At 37.1% G+C, this 19,876-nt stretch overlaps 2 protein-coding genes across 3 annotated transcripts; both read left to right on the top strand.

Annotated features, from left to right (window-relative positions):
• The first annotated feature begins 1,303 nt into the window (after positions 1–1,303).
• On the top strand, positions 1,304–14,228 carry LOC132990825 (phosphatidylinositol 4-phosphate 5-kinase type-1 alpha-like). 2 transcript variants are annotated; one of them, XM_061059302.1, is made up of 16 exons: positions 1,304–1,442; positions 1,829–1,970; positions 3,843–3,877; positions 4,101–4,187; positions 5,146–5,276; positions 5,434–5,551; positions 5,764–5,916; positions 6,570–6,869; positions 6,965–7,173; positions 7,260–7,343; positions 7,836–7,884; positions 7,977–8,061; positions 8,649–8,816; positions 8,977–9,199; positions 10,365–10,452; positions 10,537–14,228. In XM_061059302.1, exons 2-16 carry the CDS (start codon positions 1,922–1,924, stop codon positions 10,540–10,542), a joined length of 1,785 nt encoding a protein of 594 aa, XP_060915285.1. In that variant the 5' UTR covers positions 1,304–1,442; positions 1,829–1,921; the 3' UTR covers positions 10,543–14,228. The 2 variants fall into 2 exon arrangements, with proteins under 2 accessions (XP_060915285.1, XP_060915284.1); XM_061059301.1 differs by having other exon boundaries at positions 10,365–14,228.
• A 1,259-nt stretch (positions 14,229–15,487) lies between these two features.
• On the top strand, positions 15,488–19,848 carry LOC132990828 (26S proteasome non-ATPase regulatory subunit 4). Its single transcript, XM_061059305.1, has 10 exons — positions 15,488–15,592; positions 16,147–16,287; positions 16,404–16,518; positions 16,667–16,753; positions 17,337–17,405; positions 17,543–17,758; positions 18,531–18,639; positions 18,756–18,887; positions 19,005–19,057; positions 19,331–19,848. Exons 1-10 carry the CDS (start codon positions 15,567–15,569, stop codon positions 19,499–19,501), a joined length of 1,119 nt encoding a protein of 372 aa, XP_060915288.1. The 5' UTR covers positions 15,488–15,566; the 3' UTR covers positions 19,502–19,848.
• The last annotated feature ends 28 nt before the right edge of the window (positions 19,849–19,876 follow it).

Here is a 19,876-nt window from a genome sequence, read left to right as displayed (position 1 = left end):
AAAAGTACAACAATCTCAATTAGAAATATAATATACATATCTTGAAAGGTGGCATTTGTACTGATGGACAAATGTTCTGGCCCTGTAACACTTTGACCAGCCTGATAAGTTTGTTAACATGTTTCTTTATTATAAGCGATAACACAATATTAAAAGGCTATCATATTATACGATACAGCGAATCAAAGAAGGGAGACACGCTTTTATCAAATGGACTCATAACAGTGTATACTTTAATTGTTATTATTTCAGTATTTCGACTGACTTGAATATTTACCTTACCATTTAAGGCTGTACTTTAGTATTAAAAAGCAACATTTTTTTTAATTTTTTTTCCGTTTATTTTAAGGTCTTCAATCTAAAGTTGTGGGTTACTATTACTTTTCAGTTTAGATAACAATCTGTTGACATATTTTGCACTGTGTAAGATTGGACCATTATCACTGCTGTGGCTTTTCAATGGACAATTCAGGGGGAAATCCTGGAATCTATTTAGATACAGCTATTCGATGTAGTAGTAAATATTTATTTCGGTCCATGACCACAAAGCATAGAACATACACGAACAATAATAATAATAAAGAAATTAAAAACAATGGCCGAAAAGGTGTAGGATGAAGCCGAGGCTTATTATGCCTACCCTTTGACATTTCATTTATACAGTATATCAAAACAAGAATAGCTGCAAAAAAACAAACAAACAAAGTAACCTGATTTCACAAAACAGAAAACTGTTGTCAGTTAACCAAATCAAAACAATAAAAGGAAAAAAATAAAATAAATGAAAAGCTTTCATAAATGATTAATTATAGTCTAATTAATTATTATTATACATTATGAATTATTATTATACATTATCAATTATTATTATTATTATACATTATCAATTATTATTCTAAATTCTTATTATTATACATTATCAATTATTATTATAAATTATAAATTATTATTATTATTATTATACATTATCAATTATTATTATACATTATCAATTATTATTATAAATTATAAATTATTATTATTATTATACATTATCAATTATTATTATAAATTATAAATTATTATTATTATTATTATTATTATTATTATTATTATACATTATCAATTATTATAATACATTATCAATGTTATCTTCTATATCAATCATAAGGACGCATTTTTGTTTTCAGTCTGGACTTATGCACTTATCTGTTGTATATGTTCTTATCAGTGTATATTTTAAGGCACTGATGGTTTGAAGAACATTTTTGTTTTATTCTGAAAAACATTTCTCCGGATGCTCTGTTCTTGCCATAGAGTTCTATGGTCTGAACACAAAACTGCTGCTTCCGCACTGCTTCCTTGTTCATAAGTTTTAGGGAAAACAAGTGCCTTAAGAAGAGGAAACAAAGTCTGTTTTCTTTTTTTTCCAAACGATTGAAGCTAATCCGAAACGCTTTGAAGTGAGTTCACAGTTTGTTTGTGTTATTGTTTGTTTGTTTGTTATCGGGCATAGCACCGAGACAAGTTAGAAAAGTTTAACCAGAGTTAGCAGCTAGTTAGCATTCTGTTTCCTTAACTGTCGCAATTCAAGCATGTCGGTAACGTATCATGTTAGCCTCTTCCAACATGAACTTCTATTAACTTTATTTTACTCTGCTTACTTAATACAACAGATAATAAAAAGCTAGTTTCTGTTGAAGTCCACCGTCAGTCTCTTTCTCTCTCTGTGTGTTTCAGCAGAGCCAGTCGACGTGGCTGCTGTCAATATTTGTAGCATGAAGTCATCTGTGCTGCTTTGCTGAAACCTTTGAAGATACTGATTTTTAGATACCGTTTGTGTTCACAGACCCTCCATGACGGCATTTGAGCTCCAGCACTGAATCCAGGATCTAACATTTGTTTACACTACAAGAAAGTCTGAGTTCGGGTTCAGTTCTGAATGGCCACAGCTGCAGAGGAACCTCCAGGGCTGCAGGGCACCTCTGGATGTAAGTAGTCATTGTATTATTATTATATTTTCACACCGGATTTCCCTGGGAGTAATACACCAGATGTGTTTTAACAACGTTGTTAGCCACAGAGTTGACAGCGATCCTGACATTTTGGTCCTTAGGTCACACATGTCTTGGCATGTCAGCAGCTAACGAGACACTGTCAGTTGTTTTCTTTACTTAAATGGTAAATACAAACATCTATCTTTACGGTTTGATAATAATTCAACACGTGTGACCCTTATAAATGTCATCCTCTAATGGTCTTCAGTAAACACTGAATGTTCTTGCACATCAGTTCATTCCCTCCAAAGGTTTCTCTTTGTATTCTTTTCCTGTCAGTTTGTTGGATTTTCACACAATATAAAACAGTAACAATGACATGAAGCACAACATAACTGAATGGAAAAGATAGGCACAATGGAAAACGAAAAAGGAAGGAAACACCTCATTTCTGTTTCATAGTTCATCAGTGTGCCTCCCATGTTTACATTATTATTTCCAACTGGGAGTGACCCGTGCTTGTATTCAGTCCTAAAGGGTTTCCAGGCCAAGTATGGAAAATCTTTTTGACAGCATATTTTAATTTTTATTATGGAGATTGGTGGTTTTCAGATGTTCATGAATACTTATTCAATACTTTTCAGAACAGCGCTGATCCTGTCACAGAGAAGTACAGTACATATATTTTTGTAAAAACAGAGAGAGGGTTATCTTGAATCCTTTTCACAGAACACATTTTTCTTGCAGTTTATCCAACAGTTAAAATGTAAGAGAGGGAGAGATGACACATTGTTAGAAGTGTAGAATCAAGGTTTCACAGTTTTTATTAAAAGTTTGAGAGAAGTGTTGACTTACCTTGATAGTCTTATTTTTAAGTGGTGCTGTTGACCTTTGTGGAGTTATACTATGAGATGTTTCAACATTGATTCTCCCCTCAATAGTATTGATAATGAGTAGCAGAGAGGTCAGGCACATCAGCTTATAGAAATGTGGCCGTGTAACTTCAACGTTTTAAAAGCTAAATACTGCAAGTTTATATTGTTAGCAAAAAGGTCCAAATTTTGGTGCAACTTGTGAGCAGATATCCCGGCTTTTTAGTCCTGAATTTAGGTCAAGTTTTGGAAATTCTGAATCCTACATTTCCCAAATCGCAAACCCATATTTGTCAGCGTCGTATTCTCCTTTGTCTTTGTTTTGAAGACTGGGTGACATCACAATGACATCATCAGAGTTACTACCTCAGACTTAACCAAGCTTTTCACTGTTGTATAACTGATACTTTGAAATGTGATTTAGGTAAAGGTCACCAAATGTTCTTCTGTTTTCTGATATCAAATTCATTTTGAATCTCTGGTCTGGTGGTACTTGTGTTTTATTGATTTCCATTCAGCTCTTGTTAATTTAACATGAACGTAAACAGATTCCTGGATGGTCATCAAACATTAATCTGCTGTTTCTTGATGAAGATTGTCTGTTTAAGAATCTATGAGGTCCATTGTAGACTTAAGGCTTCATGAAATCCAGTTTTCTTTTACATATATGGAGGCATTCATTGGCCCTGTCTGAACTCTCTTTAATAGTAATAGCATACTTATCTAATTCCTCCCACTGCCCACAAAGACCTGCAGAGTCAGTTGTGGAGGCGACTCTCTTCTCTCAGAGGTAATGATCGAGGTGCGTCTGCATGTTTGTTTTAAAGCTGAGCTGCACTCTTTGTTTTAGGGAGTGGTAGAGGCTGCTTCAGGCTGTGCTGTCTGAAAATTCATGCACCCAGTGTTCAAATTTAATTTCTTGAATTAACTCACATCTGTTCCTCTTGTTGTCTTCCAACACAAACCTCTTTGTTTTCTTATTCTCTCACTCCAGATTCGAGTGGGGTGAGGAAAAATGCTTCCCCCGAGGTAAGAAAGAAGTGATTTTATTTCTAAGGAAATGCCAGTAATTTAAGATGCACATCATTACATTTTTCTCACACGGTGAAGAATTCACCAGTATTTAGCTGACACAAACTCTACTCCTTCCTCTTTTAAGACATTAGCAAATACATGTTGCTGCACACTTGCAATTCCGTTCCTTTTCCTGCACTGTGTGTAATTCTCCGTCTCACCTCGTTTACACCGACAGGGACCGAGCACAACAATGTCTCCCAACATGAAGAAAACCATCGGCCATCGGGGAATTGATCCAACTGGTGAGACTACTTACAAGAAGGTAGGAGAAAAGCTCTCATTGTAGATTGCATGTAGATTTACACACTTCAAAATGCAAATAATACTATAAAATATTCAACCACATATAAAAGATTTTTGATCCTCTTCTTAAAAGTCTTTTTTATAGGGATTGCCTAACATTTTTGGATTTGGATTTGGAAAATCTTTATTGTCCCAGAGGGGCAATTTGGTTTGCAATAGAGGTCCATACAGTCAATACATCCATAAAAAACAGCACAATGACATAAATACATACATATAAAACATAACTACCATGGATATCACCATGATGGGTGTGAGTGAGTTAAGGGACAAAGGACCAACAGTCCATAGTAAAAGTGTCCAGGCAACAATACCTACAGCTTATTTAAAAACCCAACAGCTGATGGAACAAACAACCTCAGGTATCTATTTGATTTCGACCTCCTTACACAAGTGAACCGCCGGGCGGAGGTCCCTGTCTAAACTCTGCATGCAGGGGATGCTGAGGGTCTTCCATTCTTTGTTAATGAATATAAATGGATCTGATGTACCAGTGTGTCAGAAATCACGTTTAAAGCTCATCTACATAAGGCAGCAAACTTACACTTGTAAAACCTGTTTTTTCACATTGTAAATCAGAATCAGTATCAGTATCAGGGTGTAAGTACATTTACACATACAAGGAATTTGATCTGTATTGGTGCTAAACAATTAACAAGGAAATAAAGCAGAACTAGCAACAACTTAAATAATACAGTATAAGAAGATATTACAATATATAAAATTGAATTTAAAAATATAAAATATTAAAAACACAAAATGAACAAAAGGTGCAATGTAGGAGCTGTGCAGTGGACTATGAGAACAAATTAAATGTGAGATTGTGATGATCTGCAGACATTAACAGGCAGTCCAGCACGTGACAATAAATAAGTGATCTACCAAACACAGACTGCATTTGATACTCTCTCTTCCAGACGACCTCGTCGGCCCTGAAAGGAGCCATCCAGCTAGGCATCACGCACACTGTTGGCAGCCTGAGCCAGAAACCTGAACGAGACGTGCTGCTGCAGGACTTTGAAGTAGTGGAAAGCTTCTTCTTCCCCAGGTGAGTCTTTTGAATAATGAAGTAAGGATTGTGTTGTTAAGATGATGAAAATGAGTGCATGATTTTCTGAATCAGGATGTTGTTGTCTGCATGATGTTAACCTCCTTGTTGTAGTGCTGTAAGTAATCCTCTTGCCATGTCCGTCTTTTATCGTCAGCGAGGGCAGTAACTTGACGCCCGCCCACCACTATGGAGACTTCCGGTTCAAGACGTACGCCCCAATCGCCTTTCGCTACTTCAGGGAGATGTTCGGCATCCGGCCTGACGATTACATGGTATTCTCGCTCGCTCAGCATCTTTAATTCTGCAGAACATGGAAGTGGTGTGAACTGTGAAAGAGAAACTTGGGGGAACTGCAAAGAATGAAAGTGCTGACTCACTTGAGGTGGAGCAGGAGAAGCTGACTGCTTTGAAACTCTCTTGTGTGAGTTGATTATTTTGTTTTCTTATCACATGTCTTGACCTCTGTGCTCTGTTCTGGTTTCAGTACTCTCTGTGTAACGAGCCCTTGATTGAGCTGTCCAACTCTGGAGCCAGTGGATCTCTCTTCTACCTCTCCATTGACGATGAGTACATCATTAAGACGGTGCAGCACAAAGAGGCTGAATTTCTGCAGAAACTACTTCCGGGATACTTTATGGTACGATTTGATGTGAGGGCTTTAGGTGTAAGAGAATGCATCATGTTAACAATCAATTGCACTTACCACTTTCATTACCCATGTAAGAAAAGTCTCTCTTTTCTAAGATCAGATAGATAGATACTTTATTGATCCCAAGGGAAATTCAAAGCATCCAGTAGCAGGTTACAAAGACGTACATGACATGAAACATTTGTTACAAATTAACCACAAAACCGACCCCCCCCTCCCTCCCATACATATATAATAACCAGAAAAAAAGATTTAAAGAATACCCCTAGATGAATCTAATTTTTTAGCACTGTTTAAAAAGAATAAAAATATAAAAAAACAGACATTAAATAACAGTCAGTGCAAACATGGTGCGATTTAAATTTAAATAATTGAGGTCAGACACACATTTAAAAAATGTGATTGTTTGGGGATCTTACCTCTGCATAATTACACTTTACAAAACTAATTTGATGTCTTTGCAATTAAATACCGCTATAAGGTGTACTCTGTGTCATTCAAGGCATCATTAGTGAGGGCTAATATTCATACTCTTTCTTCATCATTTTATTTTAATTTTTCAGTTACATCAGTCACTTTTTGGCCGCTACATTTCCGTTCAATATTTAACTTTCCTTCCGCCCTCTCCTCTGCTCCTTCAGAACCTGAACCAGAACAAGCGGACCTTATTGCCGAAGTTTTACGGACTCTACTGTGTCCAAGCTGCGGGAAAGAACATTCGCATCGTAGTCATGAACAATCTGCTCCCGAGCACTGTACGGATGCACCTCAAGTACGATCTAAAGGGCTCCACCTACAAGCGACGGGCCTCGGCTAAAGAGCGAGAGAAGGCCGTGCCCACGTACAAAGACCTGGATTTCATGCAGTACATGCAAGAAGGGCTGATAATGGAAGTGGACAAGTACAGTGCGGTTTGCAAGACCATCCAGAGAGACTGCCTGGTAAAAAAAAAACAGTGCAAAACATGTCAGCATTTGATCTTCTTCCTTTGTTATCTCTGGTCTCACTTCTCTTGTTTTCTTTGATTTCCATTCAGCTGTTGCAAAGTTTTAAGATCATGGATTACAGCCTTTTGGTTGGAATCCACAATTTAGAACAGGCTTGTCGAGAGCAGGCCAGTGAAGAGGCGGGGGCCGCAGCCGCAGACCAAAGGAGACCCCAAGGCCAGAAGTCCCTCTACAGCACCGCCATCGAGGCCATCCAGGCTGAGGCAGGAGGAATGGGATCAACGGGTTCAGAGGACCAGTGAGTGACAATGTTTATGTCTCTCATAAAGTTTCTGCTTTGAAGAATGGAGCAATAAATGAATTTCTTCACGTTTTGTTGCACAGAACTGGAGGAATCCCAGCACGAAATGCAAAAGGCGAGAGGCTGCTGGTGTATATTGGTATTATTGACATTCTGCAGTCCTACAGGTAAACGGATAAGTTTGTGTGCATTTGCTGCTCATTCAGTCAGTGACTCTTAAATGTCTACACAGTCAGTGTCTAGAACTCGTCAATGAAACTCTCATTCATAGAAAATGCTTGGGATGTAGTATTTATAGAAAAAGTTGTACTTTTTAAGGATTGTTCCAAGAATCCTGGGAGTGATATCTTCCAAGATTTGACTAAAGAGCTGAATCTGTCCAGTTAACATGCACCAATATGTGTTTTTTTTAAATAAGCCGTGCCTAATAGAAAGCAGACTCTAAGGAGGCTATGGTGGCAGCTGGTGTAGTTTTAAAGGCTGCGTCATACACCTGCATGACGCTGATAGAATTAAGTGCTTAGCATGATCCAAAAGCTAAGCGCCATCATGATGAACTTTAAAGACGATCATTAAAGTGAAATGTTCCTGCTGTGAACATGTCATGTTGGTTCTGTAACTCCCTTAAACAGTCCACTTTTTAATGTGTGTTTCTACAGATTGGTAAAGAAGCTTGAACACTCGTGGAAAGCTCTGGTTCATGATGGGGTAAGGTACTCTTTGTGTCCTCGGTACATTGTGTTTTAAACTATAAAAAAGAGATTGTAATTGTAACCTGTGTGCCTCTTCCCTTTGTTTAGGACACTGTGTCAGTACACAGACCAAGTTTCTATGCAGATCGCTTCCAGAAGTTCATGTGCAACACAGTCTTCAGGAAGCTCTCATGTGAGTTTTTAAAAAATAGTTTTTGTATGTGTGAATAAGCTTTAAACATCCGGCAAAGCAGCGCAGATCACAGTGAAGTGAAGTTCTCTCAGTGTATCAGGGCGTTTCTAACACTCTTGGTATTTTCCTGGCTAGGCCTGCCTGCCTGAGGCACTTGGATAAAGGCCATGGCCAAAACCATTAGCTACTTTCACTCCCTGTCATGACACTTCAACAGTTTTGGGAACTGATGGCATGTTTTCCTCAATGAAAAAGTATCATTGTCTTTAACGTTCTGAAATTTAAATATGAGTACAGCAACTTAAATGTTTCCAAGTGCTCTTAGCCTATTATCATTTTAATATAATGTGTGAATTTCACTGTGGACTAGTGTAATGCCATTGTTCAGTGGTTGTGTACTGTCTTACTGTTGTGATGATGTTGTTAGTGTATGTTTTGTTTCTTCACAGAGACATTGTCTTTGTCTCCTGCCCAGGGACTACAGATGTAAATTAGCTTATACCTAACTCTGGTACAGCTAATTGGCGGTACACTGTCCCTGTCAAAATAAACAAATAAAAAAATAACACTCTTTCTCTTGTATGTAGTAAAGTCCTCCCCATCTAAGAAGCGTCGTGCGCTGACACAGGGTCCTCTGAGGAAGTCAGCCGGCTCTGGGCCTTCTCTGTCGACACAAACAAGCACCAACAGCCAGCATGCTTTCCTCCAACATCAACTCAGCTCAGACACCAAAGAAGATGCTGAAGTAGACAACGGTAAGCCCTGGAAAAAGGATTTCAGCTTTCAGCTGGAGTGCTGAAAACAACTTTTGTTTACTGAAGCTGGCAGAGATTCAGACCTCATGCATGTACCAGCGTGCAGTGTTTCTTTCCCAACACAGTATTAAACGTTTTTCCTCCCTCCCTTCCTCCACAGGCATGCAGCCAGGTCGTCCTGACCTCCTCCCTAACACCTCACTGCCAAGCGAAGGTGTTGGCAACGCTTCTGAAACCACAAACTCCTTCTCCTCCTCTTTGGAAAACTCTGAATTTGCTCCCTCTAGTCAGCCTTCGCCTCGCTCTCAGAACAGCAGCCGGTCGGCGGGAGTGGATTTAAACAACATGTTGAGCAAAGCCCAGGAGCACAGCACCCCCAAGAGGTAAGAGAGAAAAATACACGTAGATCAGTTTTTTTTTATATTAGAGATATTTCTTCAAGGGTATTTTTCTTACATTATGCCAGAATTATCACACCACAAGGGATTCTATCGTTTCTAATGTGAGATCTACAACAAATCAATAAACCCGAACACTTAACATAATGTGCTGCTAGACAGGCAATACAGGTTGGCGAAAAAATCGATAGAGAATAGTATCGCAATATTTTGCGAGGCGATATATCGATTCATGGCCTCCAAGTATCAATATTTTTATTATATTATTAGCATATCATTGCGATATTCAATTTCAACAAGTTGCATTGTTAAAAATTCCTGCAATTGTACAGTCGTCCATACATGTTTGTGTTCAGTTTGATTAGACTGAAATACTAACAGATTGTGAGATACATGCTGCCTTTTACAGGGTTTCACTTTGATCACAGTCAGTCTGTGGGCTTGACTCCCATTGTGTAGAAATATATCATATCGTATCGCTATTATATCGTATCGTGATGATATCACATCGTGATGATATCGTATCGTGATGATATCACATCATGATGTTATCGTATCGTGATGATATCACATCATGATGTTATCGTATCGTGATGATATCGTATCGTGATGATATAGTATTGTGATGATATCGTATCGTGATGATATCGTATCGTGATGATATCGTATCGTGGGGCTTCTGGGGATTCCCACCCTTATTATCATATTTAGCTCTGGAAAATGATAAGGGGAAATTTGCATCTTTTTAAATACATCTTAGAAATTAAATAATGATTGTATTTAGATAAGGATCTACAAATGAGTTCTTAACAACTGATAGTTTCTGCCAAAATAAATGTAAAAATATAGTTTTTCACGTTTCTAAGAGATTTTTGGTTTGGTTCTCAGCCTGTTTGCCTTCTATTAGCTGGATCCAAAACAACCCATTTACAACATGAGAGTCTGAACTAACTGTGGGAACTAAGGCAGAAATATCACTTAACCAGAACTTCAAGAAAGTCAGCATGTTTTAAAGCAGCAAAATACCACAAATAGGTCAAACTAATCTGAAGTAAATCTGAGTTCCTCTTACAGGAAAACAACACAAAGCCAGTGTTTAATGTTGTATGAGGGTTCAGATGTCTTACTCTGCCCCTGGTTTTATCTGCAGCTCTCAGGTTGGGCCCCTTGAAGACAGCATTGGTTCTGTGGATGTGATCTCTCTCAGTGACATTGTTCCTAACGCAGGCAAATGCTCAGTAAGTAGACAAAAAATTATCTCTCCGGTTTACACTTTTTTTTACTTTTGTTGGGTAACCAGTTTTATTTCTTTTGCTTTACAGGTATAGATGTGGTAAAGAATTATGGAACCAAACTAATGGAATAAAACTTTGAGGGCGTTATGAGCATGGATCTAATGTTACAGCCACCCACTCCCATCCCCCACCCATTTGTAGAGGTACCACGAATGAAAATCTGTGTAGCAGAATGACCAAGTGGGATGTTGTTTTCTTTTTTGTTCTTGTCATTGTTTTTGCACTTTGATTCCAAATATGAACTTGTTTGTGTGTGGTTATGTTCTGACACTAGTAATTGTGGGTACATTAATGCTGCGTGGTTATCGAACACTATTACTCATCTCAGAGGAACACTAGGATGCACAACCAAAGATTGTTCTTGGCACTGATGTGCACAATGTGAGGACGTATTCCTGAACAAAAGTTCTTTACAGAAGCCTAGTTGTTCAAAATATATTGTCTGAATTTTTTTTGGTATAAATTTCTGTTTTATGAGTACGAAATTGCTGTAGCACGTCTTAACATGTTCTGCTCGACTCTGTTAATGTCTCTTTCACCACCCAAAAACCCAAATGTTTAGAGTATCTGCCAAATCTTGCACTCACATGCTTTAACACAAAACCATTTGACTTGTATTGGATATACAGGTTAAAATAAAAGGATATATTTTAAAAGATATTACCGTATTCATAAAGGGTAAATGGACAAATTTCAAACTTACTCTGAATGCAAATTATGCTGGAAAAAGCGTTGATTCTCTTTAACCAGGTGTTGTAACCTGTTGTTGGGCCTGAAAGACTGGCAGGCTGTCATCTTCCATGTTTAGGTCAAAGGGTTATTTAAGAAGGAGGTAGTGTATTTCAAAACGTACACACTGTAGAATTTAGCATCAGTCTATTATTGATCTAATACTAAGATGTTTGTGGACAGGGCAGTGAAAAGACAGGGACCCAGAGGTCTGTCTCATGAAGCAGGACGAGTGTGTTGGAGTGTAAAGTCTTAAGTGCACCTTGTTGTTCTTGGTGTCAGAAATCCTGCTGAGCTATGTTAACCAACAGAGCAGAGCAAACCCTCACCGACATAGTGTGCGGAGTCATGTGTGCTTACAGGGTCTCTATTAACAATTACACAACATTACATAAAAGTGTCATGTAGCAAAGAGCTCAAAATGACAATATTACAAACTTGGTACAATCACTGTTTTTCATTAAGATGTTAGTAGTTGGAGTTAGCTTATGGTTAATATTTGTATTATTAAGCAGATGTCCCACAAAGACTGTAAACCTGTCTCCAAAAGAGCACAGTGTAGATAATTGTTAGGTACTTCCTGTTGTAAATAAAATGTGCTTTTTCCTAGAATTTGTATGTGCGTACACTAAACACTGCAGCCTTGTTCAGTTTGGACCTGAGGATAGAGAGATTCAAAGTATCAGCCTCACCTTTATCAACCCATTGGTTATTTTTACAGCCGGTGAGTGTTGGCACTGTGAATGTTATAACTGTGAGGTTTTTGTGTGTGTGTGTGTTAACAAAGCCTTAGTAGTATTACATCTTTGTAATTTCAAACATCTCATAAATGTTGTGGAAAGAGATGCACCGATCCAATTTTTTTCTGTTCCGATCCGATACATATGAACTGATACAGATTCAGATATTTTTATTATCATAACTAAAAGTGTTATTGTAAGGGTTGTTGTTGGTATTATGAGTAAGGCTACACAAAGCTGTAGTAAAACCAGCATTGCATTGTGCTAGCTTCAGTGTAAGAACTGTACTTTTGATCACATAGAAGGAGCTGTTCGGTCGTCATGGAGACGATTTGTGGACACTTCCTACAGTTCAGTCTGAACGGCTTCAAAGTGAGACTGTGCAAGTTGAGAATGTTTTAAGTGTCCAACTTCTTAATCAGTGACATGGATTGGCGACTTAAGTCTGACATCCGATCTGTAAATAACGTCTATATCGGACCCAATACCGATATTAGATCTGATCGGTCCCATCTCTAGTGGAAAGGCATAGAAAGACCAGGCTGCTTTTACAGAAATTAGGGTTGTAACCCCAAGCATTTGTTTCTTCTTGTGTAAAGAAGCAAATTTTTTTTTGAAAAAGAAAAATTAACAATTTAGATTAGAGGGATATTTGACTTTGCTGCTTAATATTTGGACATAACAAAACTGGCAGGTACTGCATTTTCTTAATTTTTTTTTTTTTTACTCTTTAACTTTTCGCAGTAGTTTGCTGCTCATAATATGGACTGCTCAAACTTTAGTTTTCTATTACCTTAACTTTCATTATGTCAATCACATATTAGAGCCTACTAATGATGAATCAGATTCATCATGTATTGGTTGTTCATCGTTAAGATTCTTGTTTCTACTTTTTACATGTCAGTGATTATTCATATTATTTGTTATTTTCTCATAATATATACATTTTTTGAGTCACTAGCTAAAAGAAGTGATGGCTGCCTGATAAAAGCATAAAAGACCAAATGTTTTTTTTTTAGAATCAAACTGGTAGATATAGTAGTAGGAGTTGTTCAAATGCAGTTGTTTTTGACACTCAAAATGAGTGTGCACTGTTCAAACTTGGATATTTTGATTGGGTCAAGATTTATCAAATTGTTCAACTTTGGAGAATGCAAAAAAGATAAGCTAGAAGTGATATTTTGTTTAACAGTGCAAAACAAATGATCTGAAAATGTTTCAGCTATGCAACACAATTATTTGTGTACTCCATTTTTGACGAAAGTGCAATAAGTAAGATGAATTGACTTATTCTTATAAAGATGAAATTAACGAGGCTCATTTAAGAATTTTTTTAAAGATTTATTTTTGAGCTTTTATGCCTTTATTTTGAGAGGACAAGTGGATAGAGTAGAAAATTAGGGGGAGAGATTGGGGAACGATATGCCGGAAAGGAGCCACGAGTTGGACTGGACTTGAACCCATGGCCGCATGCTTGGAGGACCATTTCTTTTGTACATGGGGGGGCGACCTTACCTCTAGGCCAGTGCTGCCCCATCATTTTAGCATTTTGATTAATATTTTCATTGGTAGGTGGAAATAATTTTATTATGTTGGCTGTTAAATCAAACTGTTCCAATATTGAAAGTGAAAGTCCTCCTATTTACACACACACACACACACACACACACACAGCCTATGAACCAAACATGTAAATAGTTGTATGTATTATAGTATTTATAACTGTAAGTAAAACTCTGGTTTCCAAAATGTTTATAAATGTTGATGATTTGAAATGTGCCTTTCTTTGGCACAACAAACCTGCGTCTATGGGTTGTAAAAGTATTTTGTTCTTTGCAATGATTTTTTGTATCACCTTGTGTACTTTAATCTACCTTCTCTTGCCTTTAAATGATATACAGTTAATATGTGCACCTCTGTATACAAGAATCATAACAATGCCTTTTCACTGAAGATGTATTTTACCTGTGTTCTCTTTGTTGCTCTGTTTGGAAAATGTTGTTTTCTTTACACTTGTGCCTACAGTCTTAGATACAAAAGACTAATTGATTTTGTTTATATTGCATTATTCCGATTGTTGAGTATCTCATAGAGTTATGCAATGTAAATGCAAAGCACAGTGTCGGACAAATCTTAAGTTATCAACTGTTGGATAATTGTACTGTTGATAATAAGGTATCCCTTTGTATTTATTGGTGTTTTTCTCCCTTGCATTGTTGCAAACCAATAAACATGACTGGGTTATGAAAATGTTGTATTCTTTTATAATTTTTGCATTAATAAGAGACTGCACTGGATAAAGTACAGGCTCCATCATATCTTAAAAAGCTCATAGTGCCGTATTACCCTTAAAGAAAATTACGCTCCTAGAATGCAGGCCTGTTCATGGTACCTACAGTCTCTAAAAGTAGTATGGGAGGTAGAGCTGTTATCAGGCCCCTCTCCTTTGTAATCCTCTACTAGTTAGGGACCGGGAAGCAGAACCCTCTTGACTTTTAAGAGTAGGGTTAAAATCTTTTTTGATAAAGTTTATGGCTGGCTCAAATTTGGACCAGCTCCTAGTTATAATGCTATAGCTAGACTAGACCTGTGTTTTTTTCTTAGATAACACTTGTTATGTATTGGCACTATACAAATAAACATAAGTACAAGTTAGAAAAAAAGAATAAAAACCAAAAACTGTCAATTTTAAATTTTTGAATTGTCAAATTCATTGTCAGCTTTTCTTGTCAAAGGACTGTCATATGCTGTGTTTTATTACATGACAAATAAGCAGATGTAGAAAAAACTGTTGAAAGTTCATAAAGCGGAAAAAAGACTTGGAAGTAGAAGTCATTAGACATTTTATTCTAGGTCTGTCATAAAAATGCAGACCTGCTTGTAGTACCTACAGTCTGCATCTGTAGATATGTCATATGCTGTGTTTTATTACATGACAACTAAGCAGATGTTAAATTATAAAAAAAAATCATAGTATATCAAGTTGTATATATGTATGGAAAATCATTGGATTGTAAATATCAAATATAGTATCATAAATATAGTATAGCAAATTGTATATAGATAGATTGTATATATAGAGAGATTATAAGGAACACAGGAAGTTAATTTAATTTAATAAATATTAATTATTGAGCTGTGGAAAAGGATTAAATAAGTTTTATACTTCCTACTCCTTTTCAGGCATATCAGTTGAATATATGTAATTTGCTTTTTTTTTTTGTGAAATAATTTGAACATTGTTTTTTGTTTATTGTATTTTCGTGCTTTTCATTTTGTTTTGTATTTTTGATATGTTTGATTTTATTTGATATGTCTGAAATAAATTTAATCAATCAATCAAAAAAAAAAAGTTTAAAAAACAGTTAAAAGTTCATAAAGGGGAAAAAAGACTCGGAAGTCATTAGAGATTTTATTATATTTGTCATGATTTATTTTGGTATTAAAACTATTCTACTCTTTTCTACCACATTCGTTTTTTTGTCCTTTACGGTTCCCTTGGCCAATCAGATTTCTCTTAGTTTAGTCGTTGTCCAATCACCGCTGAGCTTGTTAGATTGTTACAGAGAGCAACAAGAAGTTTTCAAAATGGGGCTTGAAAGTACTATGGTTTGGTAAGTACTCAATTAAATGCATTTTATAGTTTTTATTTCTTGAGTAGCCATTCATACGAAGAGGTGAAATATTAATTCCTTTAGGTGGACTTGAGAATAGAATTTATAAATGTGATCTGGGATCATAAATTACCTTTTTACGGTTAGCGTGCTAACGTAGTGTCAACCAGGCTGAGTCATTGTAGCCACTGTTAGCTCACATTTACGGTCTAAATAAAGTCATTATTTCGCTTTTGCGTATTCGTCCGTATTCATTAATGTTGTTATTGGTGACGTGATGCCTTGAAATAAAATAAACAACTGACATCACTGTTAATTGGATTGTTTCGTCTTGCGACCAAACGCTTGCTAATGTTAGCAACCATGCTAATGTTGTTTTAATGTTGTAACCCTCAACATCTGTTGACGACACAGACTGTTCCAGGTGTTGTTGGTTGTGAATGTGAACTGAGACGTCGTACTAACATGAACTATTTGCTATATTGTTATTGTGTTTTGTTTGATATGTGAATGACATGTCAGCTGGATAGATAAGTGTAATATTTCCCCCTCAGTGTGGACAATAGTGAATACATGAGAAATGGAGATTTTCTACCAACGAGGCTACAGGCTCAACAAGATGCTGTCAACATCGTTTGCCACTCCAAAACAAGAAGCAACCCTGAAAACAATGTGGGCCTCATCACAATGGCAAAGTAATATCAACACCTCTCTTAGTTGTAGTTATCCTCTTCACACATAATAACACCAACAAGTAGATTTGTTTTTCATAGTTGGAAATGATGGATGATTCTGGATGTTTGTCTTGCAGTAATTGCGAGGTCCTGACCACACTGACTCCAGATTCTGGGCGCATACTGTCCAAACTCCATGCTGTCCAGCCCAAAGGAAAGATTTGCTTCTGCACAGGCATCAGAGTGGCTCATGTAAGCATACAGGAGGTTTCTTGCTGTAATTATTAATTCCAAACTTTACAGAAGGGCTCTACCTGACAAGAACTTGATTTGTACACCTGGCTCTCCTAGGCTGCCGTCTTTAAATTCATATATTTGTGTTGTGTTTTGTTCTGGTTAGCTGGCCCTAAAACACAGACAAGGAAAGAACCACAAGATGAGGATCATCGCTTTTGTTGGGAGTCCTGTGGAAGATAATGAAAAAGATGTAAGTTTAAAGTTTTTTTTGCCAATCCTAAAAATAGATAAGCGTACATTACAACCAATTTATAGGATAATACTTTATTGATCCCCAGAGGGGAAATTCGGGCGTTGCAGCAGCACAGACAAGAAAGCTCAAAATACACATTAAACAGAATAGATAAGATAAATAAAAATAAAAACAGGTGGTATATACAGTACAAAATGAATGATGAATTTAACTATGCAGGGAATTGAGAATTGAGACAGTATTTGCAGAGAATGACAAGATAAAGTGACAAGTGATGATTAAAGTGACTTTATGATGATAAATAGCAGCAAGTAATGTAAACAGCAGAGAAGAGTTGCAGTGTTGTACCACAGTAATGCAGAGTGCAGTTATATAATATAATGTAATATAATATAATATAGTGCAATATGAACAATATAGTGTAATATAATGAAATATTATATAATATAGACTAATATAATACAAATATATAGAATGTACAGTATATATGTATATATATATTGATGCTAATGTTTAAAACAACTTTTTAAAAATCACTTTATTTGTGTGCATGTCCTTTCCTTCATCTTTTTTCATGCAGCTTGTTAAGTTGGCAAAGCGTTTGAAAAAAGAGAAAGTGAATGTGGATATTATCAACTTTGGAGAGGAGGTAAGAAGTTCTCGGATTTTCTTTCAAAAAAATTGTCTTAAGGCAGAATCATTTGGAGTATTATTATTGTGTTCTCTTGATTTCCATGTATCCATTCATAGATTGAGTTTTGAACAACTTTTGTCACAATTTTTCAGGAGGTGAACACAGAGAAGCTGACTGCATTTATAAACACTCTAAATGGGAAAGAGGGGACTGGCTCCCACCTGGTCACAGTCCCTCCGGGGCCCAGTCTGGCTGATGCACTGCTCTCCTCTCCCATCCTGGCTGGTGAAGGAGGCTCTATGATGGGTCTTGGTGCTAGTGACTTTGAGTTTGGTGTAGATCCCAGTGCTGATCCAGAGCTTGCCCTGGTAAGAATTATATAGACGAGCTTCCCATCAGAAATATTGTCTATGATAACACATACTTATAGTGAAGCATCTTATATTAAAAAAAGCTACTTTATAATTATCAGCTGATTTAAAAAAATAGCCAATGTTTACACTAATACACGTATATGTGTTGCTGTTTGCACAACGTATTTAACTGGATAGTTTCCTTGGAACCAGTCTGAGGTTAGAAACCACGAATCCTTATGCAGAAAGCCTATGTGATGCTGGATTGTGGAATATAAAAAAAAAACAGCAGTAAAGTATTTGTATTGTAAAGAAAACATTAATAGGCAATGGGCTTCCTTAAAACAGGCCAGTATGTATAACGGTTTTTTAAGGATTATGTTATGGAGTACATTTTCAGAAATATATCTTATGTTTGCATCTTATCCTAGGATTAGGATTCTACAGAATTTCCCTCCCGTCATGCTCCCACATTTTGGTAAACAGCAAAAAGTGTTAATAGTCAAGGATTTAAAAACTGAGATTTCAGGGTTTTTATTGGTACTTTATTTTTATGATTTATTTAGAGGCTTTTTCCTTTATTTGATAGGACACTGGGTAAGTAAGAAATTGGGAGAGAGTGGGGAATGACTTTCAGGAAAGGTCGGACTTGAACCCAGGCAGTCTGCTTGGTGGCTCCTTACATGGGGCGGGACCTAACTGCTAGGCCACCTGCGCCCACTCATTTTCCCTATTTGCTTTTTTATTCTCGCTCTCTCTCTCTAAAGTCTCTGTTTGTGTTTTTTAGGCCCTGCGTGTATCAATGGAGGAGCAGCGACAGAGGCAGGAAGAGGAAGCTCGCAGAGCTGCTGCTGCTTCTGCAGCTGAAGCAGGCGTGCCCACACCCAGCGCTGATGGTAAATGAAGTAGCTGCTTGCACTTAAGAGAATGCACTTATTATCAAATAAATATTAGGATTATATGGGATTATACATTTTAGTCCTTCTCAAAGTTTGGCTTGATTTCTGCACAGAATCAGAGGAGGCCTTGTTGAAGATGTCGGTATCCCAGCCTGAGAGCGGTGCAGCAGTGCTTCCTGACTTCAGCAGCATGACAGAGGAGGAGCAGATAGCTTATGCCATGCAGATGTCTCTTGCTGGAGGAGGTGAGTTCCATTTGATTGTTTTATCATTTTTAGCTATTGTTATTTCTAATAGTCACACTCGTATTTGTTGGAATTACTGACATAATGCCTTAATTTCTCCCTTTGCTTTGTAAACAGAGTATGGAGAAATGGACACAGGAGCTCCCATGGATACAGCAGATTCAGCAAAGGTGAGTCAACATACAATGTTTAAAACTGTATAACAGTCTTTAAACGGAGCTCAGCTGGCACTAGTGTATTCTCAGTAGAAAAGGAGGGGATGGAAGTAAAAGACGGGTTCACTTTTTGCATTGGCAGTGTTTGGTTAGGGATGAGGTAATGAGCTTTTATTGTGTATACAAGCTCAACATTATTTACAGTATAAAATCAAAACTATTTGTACTGCTTTGTAGAACAAAGACTAATCAATCCTTATCAATTGTCTCCCTCTTGTGATCTGTCAGGAGGAAGATGATTATGATGTGATGCAAGACCCAGAGTTTCTTCAGAGCGTCTTGGAGAACCTGCCCGGTGTCGACCCAAACAACGAGGCCATCCGCAACGCCATGGGCTCCCTGGCCTCCCAGACAGGAAACAAGCCAGATGGTAAAAAGGATGAAGAGAAGAAGAAATGAGGAGCAAGTCGGCTTCAAATATCCACTGAACAATTGCTGACTAACGCAGGATTTAAATATACAAAGAAGATGGTCCAAGCACGAGACATCACACTGACATTTAATATTGTTTTCTGTCAGATAAAAGCACCAACTTAAGGATTATTTAGTGTAAAAATCTGAATGCCAAGTAACATTTATTGATATCCTCTTTAAAATATAGCCCCCCCCCATTTTCTCTACCTGGTGTAATTTGCTGATGAATGAACAAAGGAGAAACGATTTGTGATGACAGGCTCCTAAACAGTTAGCCACACACCTGTCATGTCTTTGTGTGTTTTTGCAATAAAAGCTATGTATAAATACGATGTCTTTGGTTTAGTCCTTTTCTCCAGA

Source organism: Labrus mixtus, chromosome 16 (genome assembly GCF_963584025.1).
Source record: "Labrus mixtus chromosome 16, fLabMix1.1, whole genome shotgun sequence".
NCBI lineage: Eukaryota > Metazoa > Chordata > Actinopteri > Labriformes > Labridae > Labrus > Labrus mixtus.
The sequence above is the reverse complement of the archived record's forward strand: the minus strand, read 5'-3'. Positions and strand labels throughout refer to the sequence as shown.